Source organism: Chlorocebus sabaeus, chromosome X, assembly GCF_047675955.1.
Source record: "Chlorocebus sabaeus isolate Y175 chromosome X, mChlSab1.0.hap1, whole genome shotgun sequence".
Classification (NCBI taxonomy): domain Eukaryota; kingdom Metazoa; phylum Chordata; class Mammalia; order Primates; family Cercopithecidae; genus Chlorocebus; species Chlorocebus sabaeus.
The window spans coordinates 116,451,990-116,473,620 of NC_132933.1; the positions used below are offsets into that span (position 1 = coordinate 116,451,990).

Genomic DNA, 21,631 nt, shown 5'->3' on the forward strand with positions numbered 1-21,631 from the left:
ATATTTTTGAAAAAGAAACATATTTCTATAGTATTTGTCTCAGTCATGTGTTAGCTGGTCATTACAATATTTAGACAATTTAACAGCCTCAAAACAAATTTTCTAAAAATAAATTAAAAATTTTTTGGAAACGAAGATACTTCAGTTACCCATAGGCCCTGTACTGACATGGAGACCCCTGTATTATATTTGATTCCACTGCCCCCTCAGATATCAGGGTTCTGTAAGCTCCTTGATGTCTTCTAAGATATAAAGTACTTTCCTCCATTTGCATTCCTCCCCATGAACATTTGAAGAAGTAAAAATAACATCAATGTAAAATTTTACATAAAATTTTAATTGGCAGTAAGAGAGTTACAATCACTTGGCTAACTAAGTAGCTGTGAAAAGTAGATATGAAGATGAGCTGAAACCAGATTATCCTGGATTCAGGTCACACCTTAACCTTTTACTAGTCGCCTGATTTGAATTTCTCTGTGTCTCAGATTCCTGATGCATAAAATAGGATTGATAACAGTACTTCCATTGTAAGACTATGGTGAGAGTGAACTGGGATAATTCTTAGAATGACATGGGATACATTTAGAGATTGTCAAAAAGTGATACACTGTTGTTTTTAAAAATTAATACTTTAGAACACTGTTCAGATGAAATGCAGTGGAAAAAAATAACAAATATTTACAAATTGCACTCTATATTTTATATTTAAGTTTATGGAAAGTTGAGTAGTAAAACTCAAGTCAGAAAATTAACATAAATGCCAGTGATTTGACATGTACATGAAAATATCTGTGTTTTAAATCTGAGTATATATTTCTCTTCATTCCACTGATCTATGTATTTAAAAATAACCTTCTTCAGATGTCTGCATATATACAATGCATATTGTATTTTACAAAAATCATTTAACTAATTAACTTATAATTAACTTGTTATACTTGCAAAATATGATAATTGAATGAATGATGAATTATATTTATTTATATATTGATTTAAAATTTAATTAACGTGGCTTGGTCCAAGAATACTCTATCATACCTGAGTACAGTAGAAGTTGATGCAAGCTTGATGACCAGTTCTTCCAAGTGCAGAAGGATAAAAGAGAACAGGTAAGTCTGTGGTGGAGTGAGGAGATATGATCAGCTGTGTAAATGGAAAAAGGAAAAGAGGAACAAAAATTAATACCCATTTGGTTTGAGTTGATATATTTGTGTACTAGGTATATGCAGGGTCGATGTTTGTGTGATTAATGTGTTGCCTTGCACACATTATCTCTTCTCAGTGTGCCTGCTCCTGGAATACTGTTCAAAGGGCCCGTGTTAAAGAGTGTTTAGGGGTGATCACATCATGTTCTTATCCAAAATAATCACCACATGGAGGACTCATTCTGTAAAAGGAAGTCAGGGTTAATTTTTAAAGCTGCATTTGAACCTTCAATAAAATACATATACATTTTATGTAAGATCCCATAGCATATTGCCATCCCAAGGTACATGTCAAACCACCAGTAACTTAATTTGTTGCTTTGGTAATATCAAAAGAAATGAACTGTTTCTAAGCAAAGGTGTAAGACATGCTTCTTTAATGTGCAAGGAAATTTTCCTCTTCCTCCTATCTTGTACACATTCAAGGTGTGACCTGCTAGGATAATTTGCATCTGTACAGTATTAGTTTAAGTTACTTCTTTAGAGACTGTGAAAGAAGCCAGTGACTCCATCACAATATAATAAGGGCTTGAGTATATTACGTAATCAAAATGCTACACTGGAAATAATTTAATTTGAAAATAAACACAAAATGATAGCATGAGTGGCACATGTACGAAAAGGAAGTCTACTATTTTACACTAATATATTTTGCCAGAAAAACTCTGAAAAGGCAAACTTACAGTTAAGCAGTATCTTTCAATCCTTTTAGAATACAGCTGTTGATGCCCAATAAACTGTGATAATTATCTATGTAATGCAAATGCAAATTTAATTTTATATTTAGAATGGAGTCACCTGTTTATTATACAATTGTGGTTTATCTACATCTAATATTTTTATCTCAGGCTGGCTCTCTCTCTGATATCTTGAATGTTTCAGGACTATCAGTTAATATACACTTTAGGGTTATTAATTTCACTGTCAGACTTAGCAAAAATAAGTAAAATTGTATTTTATATAGTCCTTCAACTTAGAAAATTTGGAAAAATAGTTTATTCTCTCCATAGATATAAATATATAGATGTTTCTCTTTATATATTTTTCATTTATTATCATTACAACTAATGTGTGTTCCTATTTGCTTTCTAAAATGTGATAGTATTTTTCTCATAAATAACTTTTTGAGTTGTTTTCTAATATTAGAGTTAATTGCATATTCAGTGATCAATAATGTTTGATAAATGAATAGAAGAATTAATGGACTACAAAGCAATGGCTTGAAATGTTAAAACAGAGTTTATATTCTTGATTATGTAATGTAAGTTTGGATGTGCAATATATTACATTTATTTTCCCTTGGACCACAGATTAGATTGTTCTCTAAAAGTAGATATGTAAAGGATACAAAAACACCACTATCTAATGAGGAATTTCAGTAATATGTAAATTATATCCTGAATATCAGCCTTTATATAATTTATGGAAAAATGTGGTATTGAATGATACAATAATGTGTGTACATTTTAATACACTCTTTTTAAGATTAAAGCATACACACCAATTTTAGCAATATAGTAATTAGTGATTTCTAATTTGACATAGTATGATAGCTAAGAACTACTTTCATATCATTACATACGTTGGCAATCAGTAACTGACAAGAGACAGATGTTAAGATAGAAATAAATAAATCAAAGTGTAGATTTGTTAATCATTAAACAACAAATAGTAAAAGCCTTTATTTAAATACTATATCTACTAGTAGGGTTTCATGATTTACTTTGAAGTCCGTTGATAAAAACAGTCTACTGTAATTATCATTTTGATGGTTACCTGAAAGTATGACACTCACTGCAAATAAATGGTGTCCTATGCTTTAGAAACAGAGATAGTCATGCTAAACCTTAGGATCTTATTTTGTAACTTGCAGGAAGGAGAAGAGTGATTTAGTATCATTGACTGGACCTAGTCTCTGCCAGGATCTAAGAATGAGAAAGTTGGGCAGAGAAAGAAGCAGAGAGGGGTAGAGTTGTCAGCATTGTCTGAAAGTGTGTGTCTGTGTCAGGGGTGAGGAATGGGGGATGGGCAAGAACTCAGGAAAGGCTAGAAAACAACTGGTCTCTTGGAGCCCTGATAACATATAATGACAATAGAGTTAATAATCATAATACTGGAAAATGTTACAAAAACTGATTACTAAAATGGTGAGAAAGAACACACAACCAATTTATTAGAATGAAATAATCATGAGCATGACTCTAGCATATATAATTTAAAAAATTTATATTAACATGATATTGTTTTGTTGATAAATTAAAATTCAAGGGGAGAAGTATATAAAATAAATTCTTTTTTTAAAAAAGTTATTTTTGGAGACAGAGTCTCGCTCTGTTGCCTAGGCTGGGTTCAAGCGATTCTCATTCCTCAGCCTCTCATGTAGCTGGGATTACAGGCACGTGACACCACGTCTGGCTAATTTTTGTATTTTTAGTAGAGACGGGGTTTCGCCACATTGGCCAGGCTGGTCTCAAACTCCTGGCCTCAAGTGATCTGCCCGCCTTGGCCTCCCAAAGTGCTGGGATTACAGGCGTGAGACACCATGCTGGGTATACAAAATTCAATTTTTAAATTTTAGAAATTTAAATCCTTAGTAATAATTCAAGTGATAATACTCCACCAGTGTCCCCAAATCAGAATTGGAAAATACTCTAGCAGCAGTAAATTTCATGGCTCTCTGAATTTACTTACTTGTGATTTTCTGTTAACATCCAGGACAAAATTTTCAGGATTACTGTTTGTTGCTCGCAATTTTAAGGTTTCATGTGTACGATTAACTACGGGAATGATCTGAGTGACATGCCTGGGAGAAAAAAAAAAAAGAAAAAAAGCTAGTAAAGTTGCTGGTATTCATAAACTTATTTAGTGTTAATTCCATAAACTTGATGACCCCTAGAATTAAAATATGCCACCCCATAAGATATATTGAAGTCTTAATTCCTAGTACTTCAGAATGTGATATTATCTGGAAATAGAGTCACTGCATATATAACTAGTTAAGATAATGTCTTATTGGAGTAAGACAGGCCCTTAATCCAGTATGACTCATGTCTTTGTAAATAGAATCACGAGAAGATACACAGAAGATGGCCATATAACAGTGGAAGTAGAGATCAGAGTGATGTATCTACAAGTCACAGAAAGCCAAAGGATGCTGGCAAGCACAAGAAGCTAAAAGAGACCAGACACAGTTGCTCATGCCTGTAATCCCAGTGCTTTGGGAAGCTGAGTCTGGAGGGTCACTTGAGGCCAGGAGTTCAAGACAAGCCTGAGCAACACAGCAAGACCCTGTCTCTACAAAAAATTTTAAAAATAGCCAGGCATGGTGGCTTGCCTGTAGCCCTAGCTACTTGGGAGGCTGAGGCAGAAGGATTGCTATAGCTCAGGAGTTTGAGGCTGCAGTGAGCCATGATCGCGCCACTGCACTCTAGCCTCAGTGACAGAGCAAGACCCTGTCTCTAAAACATGAAAAAAAAAAAAAAAAAAAAAAGAAGAAGAAGAAATAGAAGCTAAAAGAGACAAAGAATTATCCCTTACAGGTTTCAGAAGGAGCATGGTCATGGTGAACCCTTGATTTTAAACTTCTAGCCTTCAGAACTGTGAGACAATACATTTTTTGTGGTCTTAAGCCACCCAGTTTATGGTGCTTGTTATGGCAACCCTAGGAAGCTAATATAATGACTTATTTTAGTTTCAAAATCAAAATAATTATGTATGAACTAATGACATTTTACTAAATTAAATAATCTTTGGCTCTCTATTTTTGAGACCTAATGTTATCCCATATTAGATATTAGAATATATTCCAGTTTTAGGAATAATGTTTACTTATTGTTTTATAAATGCTAAATCCAGCCAAAAAAGCTAACACAGTCTAGTTGTAATAATAGAGTAATAAATGCACAAAGTTTTCATTCATGACATTAACAAGATCCGAATTGATGATGAGTAAATGCCCAAAATATGTGACTATTTATGCTCTAAGCAAGTAATAAATGAGTGTTCATAATTCTCAACTATCAATTCTAATGGTTTTGAATGTACAGCATCCAACTTGTCATCTTCATTTTTTTGTAATGTTAAAGTATAACATAATAACATAATTTTATCTATGTACAGTTTTTCATATCTCTTTACTGTTTCTTGCTAACAATATAGAGTAATTAAGATTAAAATATTTAGGTATCAAATCTGTAATAAAAAGAATGGAATAATCACCATACATATATTATTTTTCACAATGTTATGGCCCTGTGACAGAGTAAAATTAGGTAATATGTGCTGAGCAGAATTCAGTTCATAAATTCAAATTATATAATTCATATAAATCACCATTTTCTTGTTTTTATATAAACTATATGCATAAAATGATTCACCTTAAAAAGAACATTATATGTCAGTTTTATGATTCTAGACTACAAATTTAACAAGTCTCTGTAAATCATGAATTTGTTCTTTCACCAGCGACATATGAAGACATTCAATGAAAATAACCAAAACTTCATTAATTATAATGAATAAAATACACTAAAAATCATGACAGATTTCTCATCATTTTTTGGTAAGCATCTACTTCATATATTACCAATTTCCCAAGTTTTCTCATACACAATACCTTAGAAAAATAGGAATAAAATATTTTCATACTAGATATGTATGCTACTATAAGAAAAAAATTTCAAATGTCATCGTTGTGGCTAAAGAGCATGTACTGGAAGAATGCAACACTCTTTTGATGTGACAAGGGACAGAAATTAGTTAAAAGGCACTAATTTGCTCATTAGGGTGTATACTCTTTAAAAGTAGGGATTATGCCTTGTTTACCCCTATTTACCAGCACCAAACTTGATAAATAGTAGGAACTCAACTATCTAAAAATGAATGGTTATATCTCAAGGGATCATGGCATTAACCCACTGACCAAATGTTCACAGTTGTTCATTGCTTACCTCTGTTTTGCCTTGAGGAAACTTTTGCCAGGTTTCTCTCCTTCCCACCAGCCCCTGAACTCTGCTTGTCCCTAAGCCTAAACAAGCATGCAGACACACAAAGTAAAATGACCCTTTCTCAGCTTCTGGGAATTAGCTGACCACAGTAAAACCCTTTTCCTGTTAGACATCACGGGCCATTTTCCCTTGCTTGTCCAGCTTTCCCTCCAAAGATTCTGTCTATATCTGCTTGTCCTTCCTTTACTTTATAAAAGACAAATTTTTTTCTGTTTGATTTTGCAGACCCTTGTAGACTTCTAATGGGAGTCTTTCCCTATTGCAATGGTCTCTTTTTATCCCTTGTAATAATCCTTTTGAATAAAACTCTTTCCTTGCTAAGTCCTGATTTGTTTTTCTTTGACAAGTTTTCCACAGTGTAGTTTACATATCAAACCTTCCCTAGGAAAAAAAATCAATGACTAAAGATATATTTATTTTTCACTTTAGACACTGAATGCATTATAACAATATTGTAATAGATTAACTATTTTTCTTGCAAGCAATAACTTTATCTATTAAGTAGAACTTACTTGCCAAGGTCGCACTGTATTTCTGGCATTATGGTTGGTTTTGGTAATTCAATAGTTAATTTCAGTAAATACCAGAACTCTTCAGCCATTTCAGGCTGAAAAATAATGCTGGTGGAGAGAAATACACAAAATTTTGTCAGCAGTTTTAGTTTGTGTAATAAATTTAGCAGAAGAAGTATACCCCAAACTAGTATAAATAGTTGGTTTTAAATACAACATTTGACAACTGCTCTGTAACATGTACTACTCTATTTGTAGATGTATTTTTAATTCTTCAGTTTTGGTTGAGAAAATCACTTCATTATTCAAGAAAAGCAGTGTTGTCATTAATATCTGTTTAATAAATGCCTACTGGATCAACAACAATGTTTAAACATGAGTAGTTTAAATATCTTGCAGAAGGTGGAACAGTAAAAGCCCTGCTTTTTAACTGTGGTTACGTCAAATTTAGTTTTAGTTGAATGCATGTGCATTTTCATGTGAATACTATCAAGTGACATAGAGCTCTAGAGAACTTGCTTTATGATCAGCACATCCTCAACTACCAGGGAAGCGGAGCTTGTGACAGTCTAAAAAAGTATAACTGGGGGCCGGACATGGTGGCTCACACCTGTCATCCCAGCACTTTGGGAGACCGAGGCAGGCGAATCATGAGGTCAGGAGTTCAAGACCAGCCTGGCCAATATGGTAGAACCCCATCTCCATTAAAACACAAAACATTAGCTGGGTGTAGTGGCGGTCGCCTGTAATCCCGGCCACTCGGGAGGCTGAGGCAGGAGAATCGCTTGAACCTGGGAGGCAGAGGTTGCAGTGAGCCGAGATCACGTCACTTCACTCCAGCCCAGGTGACAGAGTGAGACTCCGACTCAAAAGAAAAAAAAAGAAAAGATAACTGGGATGGTATCTCAGCTCTGTCATCTTTTACTTGTGCAGTTTTGAAAAAGTCATTTAACTTTTTGAGCTTCAATTTTCTCATTTATAAAATAGGAGGAATCACTCTTACCTCTTACAGTTGCTGTGAGAATTTTATATGTATGTAAAATACATGCCCCAATGATGATAGCAGAGTAGGCAGACAGTATTAGCCAAAAAATTTTTTAATGTATGCTGATAAAGAAAATTCAAGATTCAGTATATGTTCACAAAGCCTGTGCCGTCATATTAGGGCAAAAAGACCAGCCCATATTTCTAATGATATTTTTTTCAAAATAGTGTCTTTTATAATATGTGATATTCTTATTTTCATGATTCACAGAATAATAATTTTTATCCTTTAAAATTTCACAGATGTATTCATTTATTTACTGACTCGTTAAAATAACAATTACTGGTTTCTATTGTAGGATACTGTACTTGAAGCACCAATAAGAGTTATTCTAAAGGATGTTACATTAAATAAAATAAGCCAGGCACAGAAAGACAGATTTCACTTATATGTTGAATTTAAAAAAATTGAACTATTGTGGGGAGCGGGGAGGGAGGGGGTAGCATTAGGAGATATACCTAATGTAAATGACGAGTTAATGGGAGCAGCACACCAATATGGCATATGTATACATGTGTAACAAACCTGCACGTTGTGCACATGTACCCTAGAACTTAAAGTATAACAATAACAAAAAAATGAACGCAGAAGCAGAGAGTATAATGATTATTGTTACCAGGTGCTGGGAGGTGGAGGGGACACAAACTTTGGGGAGAGACTGGTCAAAGGATGCAGAATTTCAGTTAGCAGAAATAAGTTCAAGATATTTATTGTAGGACATTATGACTGTAATTAATTACTTTAATTCCTCTATGTCCTCCAAGTGAATTATTTGTATTTAATTAATAAGTAAAATATATGAATTTTCATCAAGAAAATTGAAAGTTTAATCCCTAGTCCTCATGCAATTGTTTTCATTTGGTTCAGCTTTTGCATCCATAAAGGTTTACTTAGTAAAAAGTGAAGTGAAAGGGGGTAAAAGGAGAAATGTAGAAATTATTTAATTTGATATTCTGATAACTACTATTTTTGCACTGAAGCAAGCAAAAGCTAACTCCAACTAAATCAGTACATTTTTTCAGGGACTAGTATTAAACAAAGTTAAAACTATGAGCAAGTGTAATTTTAATGATTATCGTGTAAGAAAAAGTAAAATTTAAAGGTTAATTTCTAAGGTTCAACAATGAAATATAATGCCACACTGAAACCATACCTTTCATTGCTATAGCCTGTAGTTGCTGGAGAATACCATACAATATATTTGGTGCACTGTAGTGGACTCAGGATAATTTCATTATCACCATTAAGGGCAGCACTCGTTAACTGCACATCTAAGTGAAGAGCTCTATCTTTTGGATTAGAGAGAGGTATTTCAATGCAAGTGCTGTCCTAGAATTATACAAAAAATATGTAATCACTTTTTAGTGTCAGCATGGAGTCATTATACTATGAAAGGAAATGTAAAGGAAATTATTACATAATATAAGGCCATTTGTTTTATTTTTTTCCTTGATACACTATTGAATACATCTCACTAGCTTTGAATCTCTTGTATGTTTTCTTTCATTAGCCTTGATAAATTGTAACCTTATTTTTTTCAACAGCAAATACTACACAGAGATCCATGTAACTAAATGGATGAAAACTATTTGTAAAATTACATTTAAAATATATTTTTCACTGGTATCATTATTTCTATGAGGTCCATTTTTCAGTGTTTACTCTAGGAATGGTACTCAAACTTTATCACACTTAAGAATAACCAGCAGAGTCTGCTAAAAGACAGACTTTTATCCACCTCTCCCCCACACCCCTTCTCCATCCCAGAGATTCAGTAGATCTGGGATGGGGTCTGAAATTTATATTTCTAGAAAGTTTCCACATGATGCTGCTGCTGCTGCTGATTCAAAGGAAACACTTAAAGTAACAACGTACCTTTGCATCAAGTAGTAGGGACAATCTAAACTAAAAAGTCAAACTATGTTAATGATACATTTTTCTGTTTAGATTTCTTCCTTCTGTTCTTGTTTGTCCTGTCGTTCCCCCAAGGTACACTGTCTTAGCTCTGGAAGGCACTCTTTAAGTTCTAAGATATTTCCTGATCCTCATACTGACCCATCCTGGTTAATGACTTGTAACGCACCCCATTTCAGCCATGATCTCCACTACATCAAAAGCTATAATTAAAGCAAATGTAGTTAAGATAATTAGTAGACAGGATGCATCTCAATTTTAACAAATTCCAGTTGCCTAAATGTTTTAACCTAAAGAAATGGAGGTTGAGCATTTCAATTATAAATCAAAGCTTGGTAATAAACGTACTTTAGAACATGGAACTGTTATGAATTTATCAAATCACTTTACAGGGGTGACAAAAAATTCTTACTAAGCTTCTGGGAACGTATCTTCAAGGTAGATATTACAGCTTTGTCTATGGCTGTTTCAGAGGACCTAGCTGAGAATATTTGCCTGATCACTTCTAATAAATAAATGAGTTGGAGGGATGCTACATTTTAGAGGAATGGAAACAACATTTAGTGTGGTGAACAACGTCTGGTGAAGAAAGATGGAAACCAAGCATATATACAAATTAACAATTACATCAGAGCAGATATCACTTATTGGAAATCAATGTTGATTATAAATGCAATGAAAAAATAGTCTTCTACAATGGTTTCAGGAGACATTAGAATTATGATTCTTAAAATAAGTGGGCATTTAAACATCTACAGCAAAATAGTCAATGCTTATAATTATAAAGAAGGAAAAATAAAAGTGTAAAACATAAAATACTGACCAGTGACTAATTTCCTGGGTAACCTGGCATATTTTATAAAGTTGATACAGGACTTGGCCTCCAAATAAGTTTCCAATGGTCAAAAATAAGAACAACTAGAAAAAAGGGTATGCCAAGGTAACAAATACTATCAACCCAATATGAGCCTAGAGATTTTGCTCAGGGCTTAAGACAGAATATGGAAATGACACATTTGGCCTAGACATTTGTCCTGGTCTACTACTCAGACATTATTCAGAGAAGAACAGAGTCCATTCAACAGAATGCTATAGCCTGTCATAGAAGTAAAAATGCTAGAATCTAAACCACTGAGTTTCAAAATGTTTGAACCACAACCTAGAATAATTTGTTTTATATCACAATATGGTTCACATATATATATATATCACAAAAGTTTTATAAAACAATCCCTGCATTTACCACATGTAATATTTTCTGATACTCTCTACTACCTTTTATTATATTCTATTTCCTGAAAAAAATAATGCTAGTTTTGACCCACTCACATGTTGAGACCTACACATTAGATTTAGATTTAGATTCTGGTCTAAAGAGGAATAAATATTGGAATATAGAACTACCTGAGGTCTTATTACATATATAAGTCTTGAAAACAAAATGGAACAAAATCACATTAAACCTACTAGTTTCTGTGTAAAATACAACCTATCTAACGAGACCATGCTCTCGTGCTACCAAAGTGTCATAACATTCTATAGTTGGCCAGATCTTACGAGTGGGAAATACGGATGGTGTCTATGGAGCACTTAAATCACAGCTCCTCCTTGGCATCCTTGCAACATCCATGACAAATACTATTAACTGATCACTTCACTCTTATTCAGTAGGTCTGGACACATCCTCAAAATCCTTCACAGAGCAGCCTTCCAGAGAGCAATCGTTGAATGCTTAGAGTTACCAGTACTGCAATCTCTTGAAAATCTCTGGAATCTCATTATTTGGAGTTTTGAAAATAGCAAGACTCAACAGAAATAAATGTTTCACTATAGTCAAAAGCTTTAAGTTTCTAATTAACTGTACTATATTTCTAGTATGGTAGAAAGTATCTCAAATGTAACTATAATATTATGAAAATGATTTCTAAATTTCATTATTGTTTGGATATTATTTTCTTCTAGGTTTAAACAGAAAAACTTAAATGACACCTTAAACATAATGAATAATTTGTATTTAAATATCCACCTGCCAAAATATCTTCAAAATTTCAGGGAAGATTGCTTTTCTAAATATCAATATTTCTTAAGGTTGTAAAATTACATCTTTAAAGTATTTGATATATTCAGTAAGTTAAAGAGGAGAAATTTTTTGTTATCTCTCATTTTATAAGATGATCAGAACTCATGTTTATTCTTGAAACAACTTTCTTAGGTTATCTGTATGATTACAGAAATGCATAGCCATTTTGAGAAAATAACATACAAAACATTAAAATTATATTTAAAACAATATTAATTGTTTTGGCTAAGTTATCTTGCCACCTCACATTCCATTTTATTTTATAAAGAACTCTTACTAAATGAGAAGTACATAGTCCATTGAATTCTGTGAATACTTTATCTATAAAAACGTTTGAAATACTTGGCTGGTGTCTGTTTTGCAAATGGCATATTCCTCCACTTTCATGAGCAGGCTTTTAAAGTTAATTTGTGTTCAGAATTAAACATAAATCAATTTTGACTGATTTTTTTTTTGAAACTCAAGTAAAACAGTAATGGCTGAACATTACATGATGACTTCTAAAGCTTTCTTTCATCTTCACATGGGCTCTTTTAGGTTTAATGATAGAAAGCATTCTTTTATAAGGTATCCAATATTTTTCCTGGCTTGTACTTAAGAATATGGTAGCAAACATAATGGCTGTTTAAAGAAATTGCTTCCATTTCTCAGACTCCTTTGTAAGAGGACTAAATAACGCATATTTAATCCCGTGAAATACAAGTAAAAATTTTAAAACAGAAAAGACATTCACAAGACGCTGAAATTGAAAATAATTAAAACATTTAACCACTCATGTAGAAGTGGAATACTCTTTTTAAATATATAAAAACAGTTGTATTGAATTTTGCAAATTATAAAGATTTTCAGAGGAAGTTTGAATACCTACACACTTTTAAAACAAATATTAGATATTTTCAGCATTTATGTATATATATGTATACACATACATATTATTTTTTTTATTTTTATTTTTTTATTTTTTGAAATGGTGTCTCGCCCTGTCACCCAGGCTGGAGTGCAGTGGCGCAATCTCGGCTCACTGCAAGCTCTGCCTCCTGGGTTCACACCACTCTCCTGCCTCAGCCTCCTGAGTAGCTGGGACTATAGGCGCCCACCACCACGCCTGGCTAATTTTTTTGTATTTTCAGTAGAGACGGGGTTTCACCGTGTAAGCCAGGATGGTCTCAACCTCCTGACCTCATGATCCACCCACCTCCCAAAGTGCTGGGATTATAGGTGTGAGCCACTGCACCTAGCACATATGTATAAGCTATATGTTTATTTATTTATTTTTTTTACAATGGAAGGAACTTACAGAGAAGTTTAAAAACATAAATTAAATCAGGTCATTCATTTCGTTTACACCCTCTATTGGCTAAATGCACATAGACTAAAATCTTTCTTCTTGCCTTTTGAGGCCCCAGGAGATCTGGTCCTGCAAACACCTCAAAAACTCTAATCACAAGTAACAGCCCCACTCCCACCCCATCAATCCTGCAACCTTTCCTGTCCAGCTGTGTCCTCTCTACCTCTTCCCTGCTTCTGGACTGCCTATGCTCCTTCTTGTTGTGTCCCTTCCCACTGAGCTCATTTTGTTCTGAGGGCCTCTGCACCATTAGTCTCTCTAGTTGGGTGCATTGCCACAGTCTTCAAGCCACCCTCAATGTTACCCTGGAATATTTTTGTTCATAGAATTATCACTGTCTAAATTTACCTCAGTCATCTATTTTCATTATAACAGTACACCGGATAGACTAACTTTAGTGGAGTGCAATCTGAAAAGTCTCTCACTACTGCTATCCAAACCCCTGAAGGAGCTGCCTTCCTCCAGCCCTATTATTATCTCAAGATGGCTCCCAGTGCCAGAAGAGTCTAACTTTGAGGTATTTATAGAAATCTGAAATCAATCAACACTTTCTTCTCACATGCAATTGAAGTCTGCTCCTGATCCTCCCTTTCTGGCACCTCATCCTTACCATCAGGCCTGTCTGGGAATTTTGCACACTGCTTGTGAGGAAGGAGGCAAACATGGCCTGCTCTTTTCAACCCTCTGTTCCAGCTTCCTCTCCTATGATCATGGTGCTGATGTGGCTGGCTCTGTCAGGTTGCAGGATGAAATGGGATGACAGGTAGAAGAACAATACCCACTTACTTAATTGGTGCTACCTGATCTTATCCAGGTGAGTATATAGGTTCCTTTTGCCTTCTTCTATCTTGAATTACCCCCATGTAGACTCTCCAGGAGTCTTCCAACCCTAGAAGAATGTTTCTTGGGCTGGGTCCTTTCAAATAAGCTCAAGCCTAGCCTTATTTCATTTTACGTCAAATTCACTTTGGTCCACTACATCTTGACTTGTGTCGATGAAAGTGCATCTTGCTCTCACTCTAACCACCTTCCCTTTCTCTGTGGTCCATTCTGTTGGTAGGAACTCACCAAGAGCCAGGGGCATTAAACTGTCAGCTTCCTCTCCTTAAAGAAGACACTCCCACTGTGTTTTTGTTCTGGCCACCACAGATATGAGCTGTAAATGGGTGATGGGCTAAAGATTTCTCCCCTCCCTTGATGTGCCAGAAACATCATCTCTCTGTAGGGAGACCCCCTGAAACTATTGCTATGGAATAAAAGATGAAATGCTCCTGATTATTGTGAATACAAAATTGCATGCAGGATTGTGTAAAGACAATGCCAGGTTGGACTGCCAGAATGAGCCAACAGCAAATGATATGCTTCCCCCTGCAGAGAGCCTCTGAATGGATGTGCAGTCAGGGAGGTTTCACATCACCAGGATTCCTATCCCAGAAAAGCAGATGTTCATAGCTCTGGGAATGGAATGCAACCTTTGCGGAGAGCCTACAAACGGATGCATGGGGGGCACGTGTCCATATGGATAAGATAGGGCTATAAATGCCCTCATCTTGCCACTGCTCTTCTAGGCCTCTTCAGGGTTAAGGCATACTCCCTTCTGAGAATTTCTAGTCTAACCGGTTGTCTAGCTTCACGTCCTGTTTCTATGGATTGTTTGTAACCAGCTTTTGCTGTAACTGTTACTGCTGATTACTATCTTGCTAATCATAGGTTATGGAAATACTGTGTTTCTATTTTAAGGCTCTGTTAGAAATTACTGATGCACACACTATATTGTAAATTCTTATCTCTGTATACTGTACTTCTGCATACGGATGTTATGTTAAAGAATTACTTCATCCCCATGTGACCATCTCACCTCATAATCAAATGACCCTAAATCCCTCACTAACCTACCCCCGCCCTCACTAAACTTAATAAAATGCTGGCATATCCAGTGCATTGTTGGCACCGCTGGACCAGAAGGTGGTGACCCCCCTGGACCCAGCTTTCACTATCTTGTGTGTGTCTATTATTTCTCGATCTGCCGATCCACCTGGGAACAAAGAGAGAGCTCCATTGCATTGCGGGCTACTGGTTAGATCCTGCAATCTCTCTCCACTAAAATCCTAAGTTCCCCTTTCATGACACGAAGATGTCACTTGGAAGTGGCTGTCCAACTAGAGATTCCATTTCCCAGAGCCTCTTTCACCTGGGCTTAGCTGTGTCATTAGTTTTCTCCAATTGTATGTGAGTGAAAGTGGTGTGTCACCTGTATGTCAAGGCCATTAAAACTACTGGAAATTCTCTTCTCTCTGCTTTCTTTTTCTCCAGCTACATGTAGGGACCTCTGAGTCCCTAAAAAGGAAGGAATCACAAGATGGAACAACCCTGGCTCCCTGAATCACAACAGGGAGTATGCCACCCACCAACCAGGGACACATTCACTAGAATGTTACAATTGTTAAAAGCTTTTACTGTGTTTAGCCATGGCAAATTTAGGGTTTATTTGCTGGATCAGCTAGATATACTCTGAATACTATATTTAGAGAGCCTTAAATAAATGGCACAGCAACCACTTTCATAACATGGAAATATAATTATCTATAGATAATTCTCAGGTTTGTGACTTCATTTGAAAATCCAGGGTAACAGGAGAACTTCCCAGGAAACATCCCAATTCAATTACTTTATTCGTTTTCTAACTCCACTAGAATGGTAGCTCCATGCAAATAGGGGTCTTGCTTGTATTGTTCATCACTGTTCTTTAGCATCTAGAACAGTATCAGGAATATCAGAGATATCCAGTAAATACTCATTAGAAAATAAAATGTGCAATTTATGAGATAATTTAGTGTTTGTGTGTATGTATATACCTATTATACATTATATATTAAAAGTATTACATATTATACATTATATATTACATATTATATAATATATAGAATTATTGAAATGTCTGGTATCTTGGATAATCACAACTTTTAACTAAATAATAAAGCAACTATGTAAAAATCTAACTCAGAAGGAGTTTAAAAGTCTCCAGTTAATTCAGCCTGCCTCCTTACTTGAAAGTTACTGGGTGAAGACAGCAGTTTCAGATGGGAGAAAGACTTTATTGCCTTATCACTTTGTCACTTGGTTGCTGGTTCATACCTACTCTAAGAGGAAAAAGTGTAATTCACTGAGTGCACTAAACACTTCATCATTTCCTGCGTGGTCAGAATAAATAAAGATTATTTACTTCCACATAACCACTGAATTGAGTCAATGACAATTTAATATGCACTAACATGAAGTATTTTCACCATACCCTCTCTCAGAAGATAATCACGAGTTCATTATAAAAGGATTATTTCTGAGGAGAAAACACACAATAATATTAAGTAAGGCATATTATTGAGGAAATCTTCAATTTTAATTTTATTCAATTTGAAAACATTACCAAGTCAGTAAACAAACTGAACTAATGGGTATTTTGAAAGTATCATGTAATTGAGAGGAAGTGATCATTATAATCTGGGTCAATAATTTTCCTAAATTGAAAAGTCAGAACTCAAATAAACCATGTAGACAGCTATACTTAGAAACACCATTGTCATTCCTTTGCTATTTCCATCTGTGCAACACTGTATCTAATGATGTCATGCCTTATACCCACCCCAATCCCCAATCCTCCATCATATGACCTGAAATGTATAGAATGCCGAGATGCAATCAGGGTTTGCTAATGCCAGACTGGGGGACATGTATGTTGAGGATGCATTAATAGACACCTGGCAGTTGTGAAAAAGCCAGAAAACACTGGAAAAGCCTAAAGTTTGTTGATTTGTATTCAGACACACCCCATAACCTTGAGAGAGAAAGGAAAATAGAAATATTTCTAATTGCAAGGAGCGATCCCTAGGAAGCAACCTCCTGCTTAACCGTTTAAGATAGTATTCCGCTCCCCCTGACCGCCGTATATGTGTGTGTGTATATGTATTCTCTACATATATATGTAAGTATACATATATATGTATATGCATGTGTGTGAATTATTAAAATGTTAACTCTGAATGACCCTGTAGGCAAGCCATTTTGAAGAGTGTTTGTCACGAGTTAAGCAAACAGTGCTTAAGATACATTACACATGATTTAATAATCATGGGGTATGGGGTACCCCAGGGGGTAATTCTTGACACAGTGAGTGGGTATTTGCCTTGTTTTTTTTTGCATGTCAGGTGTTTGAACTTGCATAAATGAATCCAATGTCATGTTCAGTCAATTCTTCTTCATCTGCATTTATGGAAGAAGGCAGAGGCATGAGTAGTTCATAATGACAGAGTGGCCAAAAATTGTTTTCCTTTGGAATGTTCATTGTGAGCTTTAATTGAAATAATGGTCTTTCAGATAGCTGTGATGTTGATTTCAACTAATTAATATACTCGTGACTTAAAGGCCTACATGAGAAGGAATGGACAGTTATGATTTTCTTACCTGACCCATTCCTTTCTACCCCCTGAACACTATTTCACTCAGAAATATAGAGATATCTCAAAGTAATCATAATTTTTCATCTCAAAATGTCCAAGGTAAGATATGAGTTTTAAAACGACGTCTTTATTCATTATGTAAAATTTGAACTTGCCCACAAAATCACAAATTAGATTGTTTCCATCAGAGCTAATGCTAGGTTTTCCTCATCAGGTACAATAGGCTGATAGTTTGCCATATTAACCCAGGTCACCTCACTCCATTACCCTCACTTAATTTCCAGTGCTAAAGCTTTCTAAGCTTACTGCACGCTGGGTGGGGTTGCTATACCCTGAATGCAAGGAAAAGAAAGTTCGTCTAGTTTTTTCAACATACTCTTTTTTCAGATATTTTACTGTTTTGATTCTATTGTTCTGATATAAACCATAGTTTTTGGAGAAAACTTGCCTAGCCAGTGTTAATAACCAAGAAAGAATAAATTAAGTTTTCCTCAGCTGGTGGTGGCAACAGACAGAAAACACACACTTTACCCAAGACTTAAACTTCCTCCTAAATTCCTGTCCTATCTCAGCTACTTTAGTGACTTTCCACTGGAATTTGGAAAGCCTTAAGGATGCTCTGCTGTGCCCCTTTGGGGCTACATGGAATGTGATGGGGAGAGCCCCTTGATATTCAACGACTAGCCAGTAAGACTTTTATACTGCAGATGTCAAGACAAGATGATAAGGACCAAATTCCCTCCATCTCTGAACTTGGAGTCAGGATGCCCTCTAAGTTTCCTTTTAACCTCTCCATAACATCCGGGAGAATGGAGCATGAGAACACTGAGGAGGAGTTGAATCTGACCTGAGAGGGAACAGAATCTGACTGAGTTTACCAGAAAGTAAAGACAAACCTAAGTTTGGCTTCTAAAATCAGCTCTTTATCCCACTCTCTGTTTTTTAAGAGTAAATAGCTAAATCTCTATTTCCATGTCATTTCTGCAAATCACACTGGTTAACATCGTATCTAACCAGAACAGCATTGTCAGTAATTATGACCAAGGAGAGTCAATAGAATTCATTATGACTACCTAGATACTCTGTAAATACAGGTCAGCATTCTTGTTTTAACTTGGAGTAAAAATTTCCTGAAAAGCTTTGTTTGTTGAAATTCTATACAGAGTCGTTACTGGAAAAGTTGTATGTGTGAACACTAGAAAAGGAATCAGCCTTCAGAGTACAGAGCTTGGCCAGCAGAGATGACTTTGATGAAAAAATAAAAAGAAGTAAGGTGCGGGGGGCGGGGGGGGCGGCGGGGGGAAGAGAAGAGGGAGGGAGGAAGAGAGGGCGTGGAGGGAGAATGGGAGGATTGAGGGAGACTGAGAGAGAAAGAGAGAATAAATGCATCTTTCCTTTTGGCAGAGCACCTTGTTTGGACAGCAGACCCTCTCCAACACACACCCTTTTCCCTTTAATTAGGCACTTCAGTGAAGTGCAGACAGTTGACAATTTAACTCTAGGCATGGCCTTGATTCCACTGCCAGTTGAAGTGAAAGTGGCTAATTATTGCTGACCTTTAAAGCCATAGACATTATGCACAAAATCAATTCAGAATTTACAAATAAGTAAATGATTCAGGAAATATTCTGGCAATTAATGTAGATATTAAATCCAAGTATATTAACTCTATAATTTTAGGAAGAACATTATATCTTTTGGGAGCCAACAAGTACTTTAAATTTTTTTTAAATAGAGTATAGGCAGATTAGAGATGAGATTTTACCAAAATTCTAATTTTTATAGAATATTTTTGTATATGAGTGTTTTCAACATTAATCAAAATAGTCTTCCATAGTGACATCTACATTTTTTGTATTTAACTCAAATTAGACCATGAGATATATTTTCTGGATTAAAAAATAGTATTTAAGAATTTTTTACAACTTGTCAGGATAAATTAAAAGCAGAATGCTAATTTTGCTTCCTCAACATTTAATGAGGAAGAAAATTTTCAATGTCATGGACAATACCTTATGATATATGATCTTTCATCTAGAAAAATAAAGTATAAAAAGTATGAAAGAGGCCAGGTGCGGTGGCTCATGCCTATAATCCCAACACTTTGGGAGGCTGAGTGGGGGGTGGATCACCTGAGGTTGGGAGTTCAAGACCAGCCTGACCAAAATGGAGAAACCCCGTCTCTACTAAAAATACATAATTAGCCAGCCATGAAGGCCCATGCCTGTAATCCCAGCTACTCAGGAGGCTAAGGCAGGAGAATCACTTGAACCTGGGAGGTGGAGGTTGCGGTGAGCCAAGATCATGCCATTGCACACCAGCCTGGGCAACAAGAGCAAAACTCCATCTCAAAAAAAAAGGATGAAAGAAGAAAATACATTAAAAACATTAAATACATTATGGAGGCTAAAACTAAAAACTTTAAAAATGGTTGGCAACTCACATGTGTTTTTTAAATTTTTATTTTGTTTTTTTACTAGAGACAAGGTCTCACTATGTTGCTCAGGCTGGTCTCAAATTCCCGAGCTCAAGCAAGCCTCCCACCTTGGCCTCCCAAAGTGCTTGGATTATAGTCATAAGCCACCACACCTGGTCTCACTTGTGTTGTTTTGTATGGATGCTTTTATGTTTGACACCAAGAGGATTAACAGTGTTTTTAACTGTGCTTCTCTTTTGCTAGTTTGTGGAGAGATTTCTGGATCTCTTTATTAACAATATAGTTAATTTAGTTGAAGGTTGTTTATAGAATTAAAAGCTCAGAAAGAAGTAAATGATCATGCAACTTTCACTGACAATGAAGTAAGTATTTTGAAGGCTATGGCTGTTTAAAACGTAAATTATAGAAAGAGTTGCTCACACACTTAAGTTTTGTTTCCACAAAATGTTTACAGCTCAGTGCTATATATCAGAGTTATTGAGTGTCAGTGGAAAGACAGCGGGTTACTGTCATCATTCTCCCATAGCCGAACTATATAAAACACAAGAAATTTTTGAGATCAAACAAAATGGAACAGCAGCTATTATATGTTAAAATTTCCAAAGGAAATCCTAAATACTTTATACCAACAGAGAATGGACTACTAACAAACAAGTATTATTTACTGAAAATGTAATCTGGTTTTGGAACCTGCAGTAAGAAGTAACCAAATATATGTGTTTCAAGATTGTAAGTATTTCTTACATGAACCCTATTTTAGAGAGATTCTGATCAATCACTCATCTCTAGAAAAAATGTGGAAATTGAGTTGAATGTAATAAAAACTGAGATGCAGATAAAAAAATAAGAGATGGCTTAGTATCTTGAGTGAACCATTGCCACATCTGGAGGTATAAAGTTTAAATAAAGTATTTCTCAAATGATTCACCTGAACAGAATATGCAGTCAATAATATTAGGAAATAATATACAAGTGAGGACCACAATTTCAGTATACTTCTGAAAGCAGTCAGAAAGCATCTTCTTCAAAGAATGGACAAACGTTTCATTTGATGGCATTATTTAAAAGAAATCATACTATTTCTAGTAAATAAATCTTCATGTCTGAAAGTTAAAGAGGGAATACATTTTTACCTTCAACAATTATGACTAGAAACGTGAGAAAACTTAATAATTTGGCAACATCACTAGCCACGATAGGCTAAGTTGGTAAACTTAGTTGAAAAAGATGTCCGTTCTCAACAAATCTCAGTTAAATGTGAACATTTAATTAATACAGCAAACCTGTCTATAGTAACAAAGGGAACCATCTAGCAGCTGTTATGTGTTAAGAGGTTTCGCTCTTGCATTATAATGTAAAACTATTCAATGAAAAGGGGACTCAATAATTGTGTTTAATCTAAGTAGAACATGAAATAATATTATTTAAGTATATTTATGAAATAACTAGCTAATTGTTCATAACAAATAATAAAAGCAATAATGATAGCAATTAGAAATATATATGTGCATAAGACGAGTTACACATATCCCACTGTGGTGCCAAAACAAAAAGAGGTTTAAATTGAAAACTTATAGGAAATCAGTACAAACTGAATTAGGATTACATTATAATATACATGGGGAGGGGC

General features: G+C 35.1%; 1 protein-coding gene across 1 annotated transcript in view; it reads right to left on the reverse strand.

Moving 5' to 3' along the window:
• CFAP47 (cilia and flagella associated protein 47) overlaps positions 1-21,631 on the reverse strand; it is a 434,895-nt gene that overhangs the window by 93,206 nt on the left and 320,058 nt on the right. The window contains exons 52-55 of the mRNA XM_073013816.1: positions 8,922-9,097; positions 6,724-6,831; positions 3,897-4,008; positions 1,039-1,143 (exon numbers count right to left, since the gene is read on the reverse strand). Coding sequence (XP_072869917.1) covers positions 1,039-1,143; positions 3,897-4,008; positions 6,724-6,831; positions 8,922-9,097 — 501 coding nt within the window. The remainder of the gene's footprint in view (positions 1-1,038; positions 1,144-3,896; positions 4,009-6,723; positions 6,832-8,921; positions 9,098-21,631) is intronic.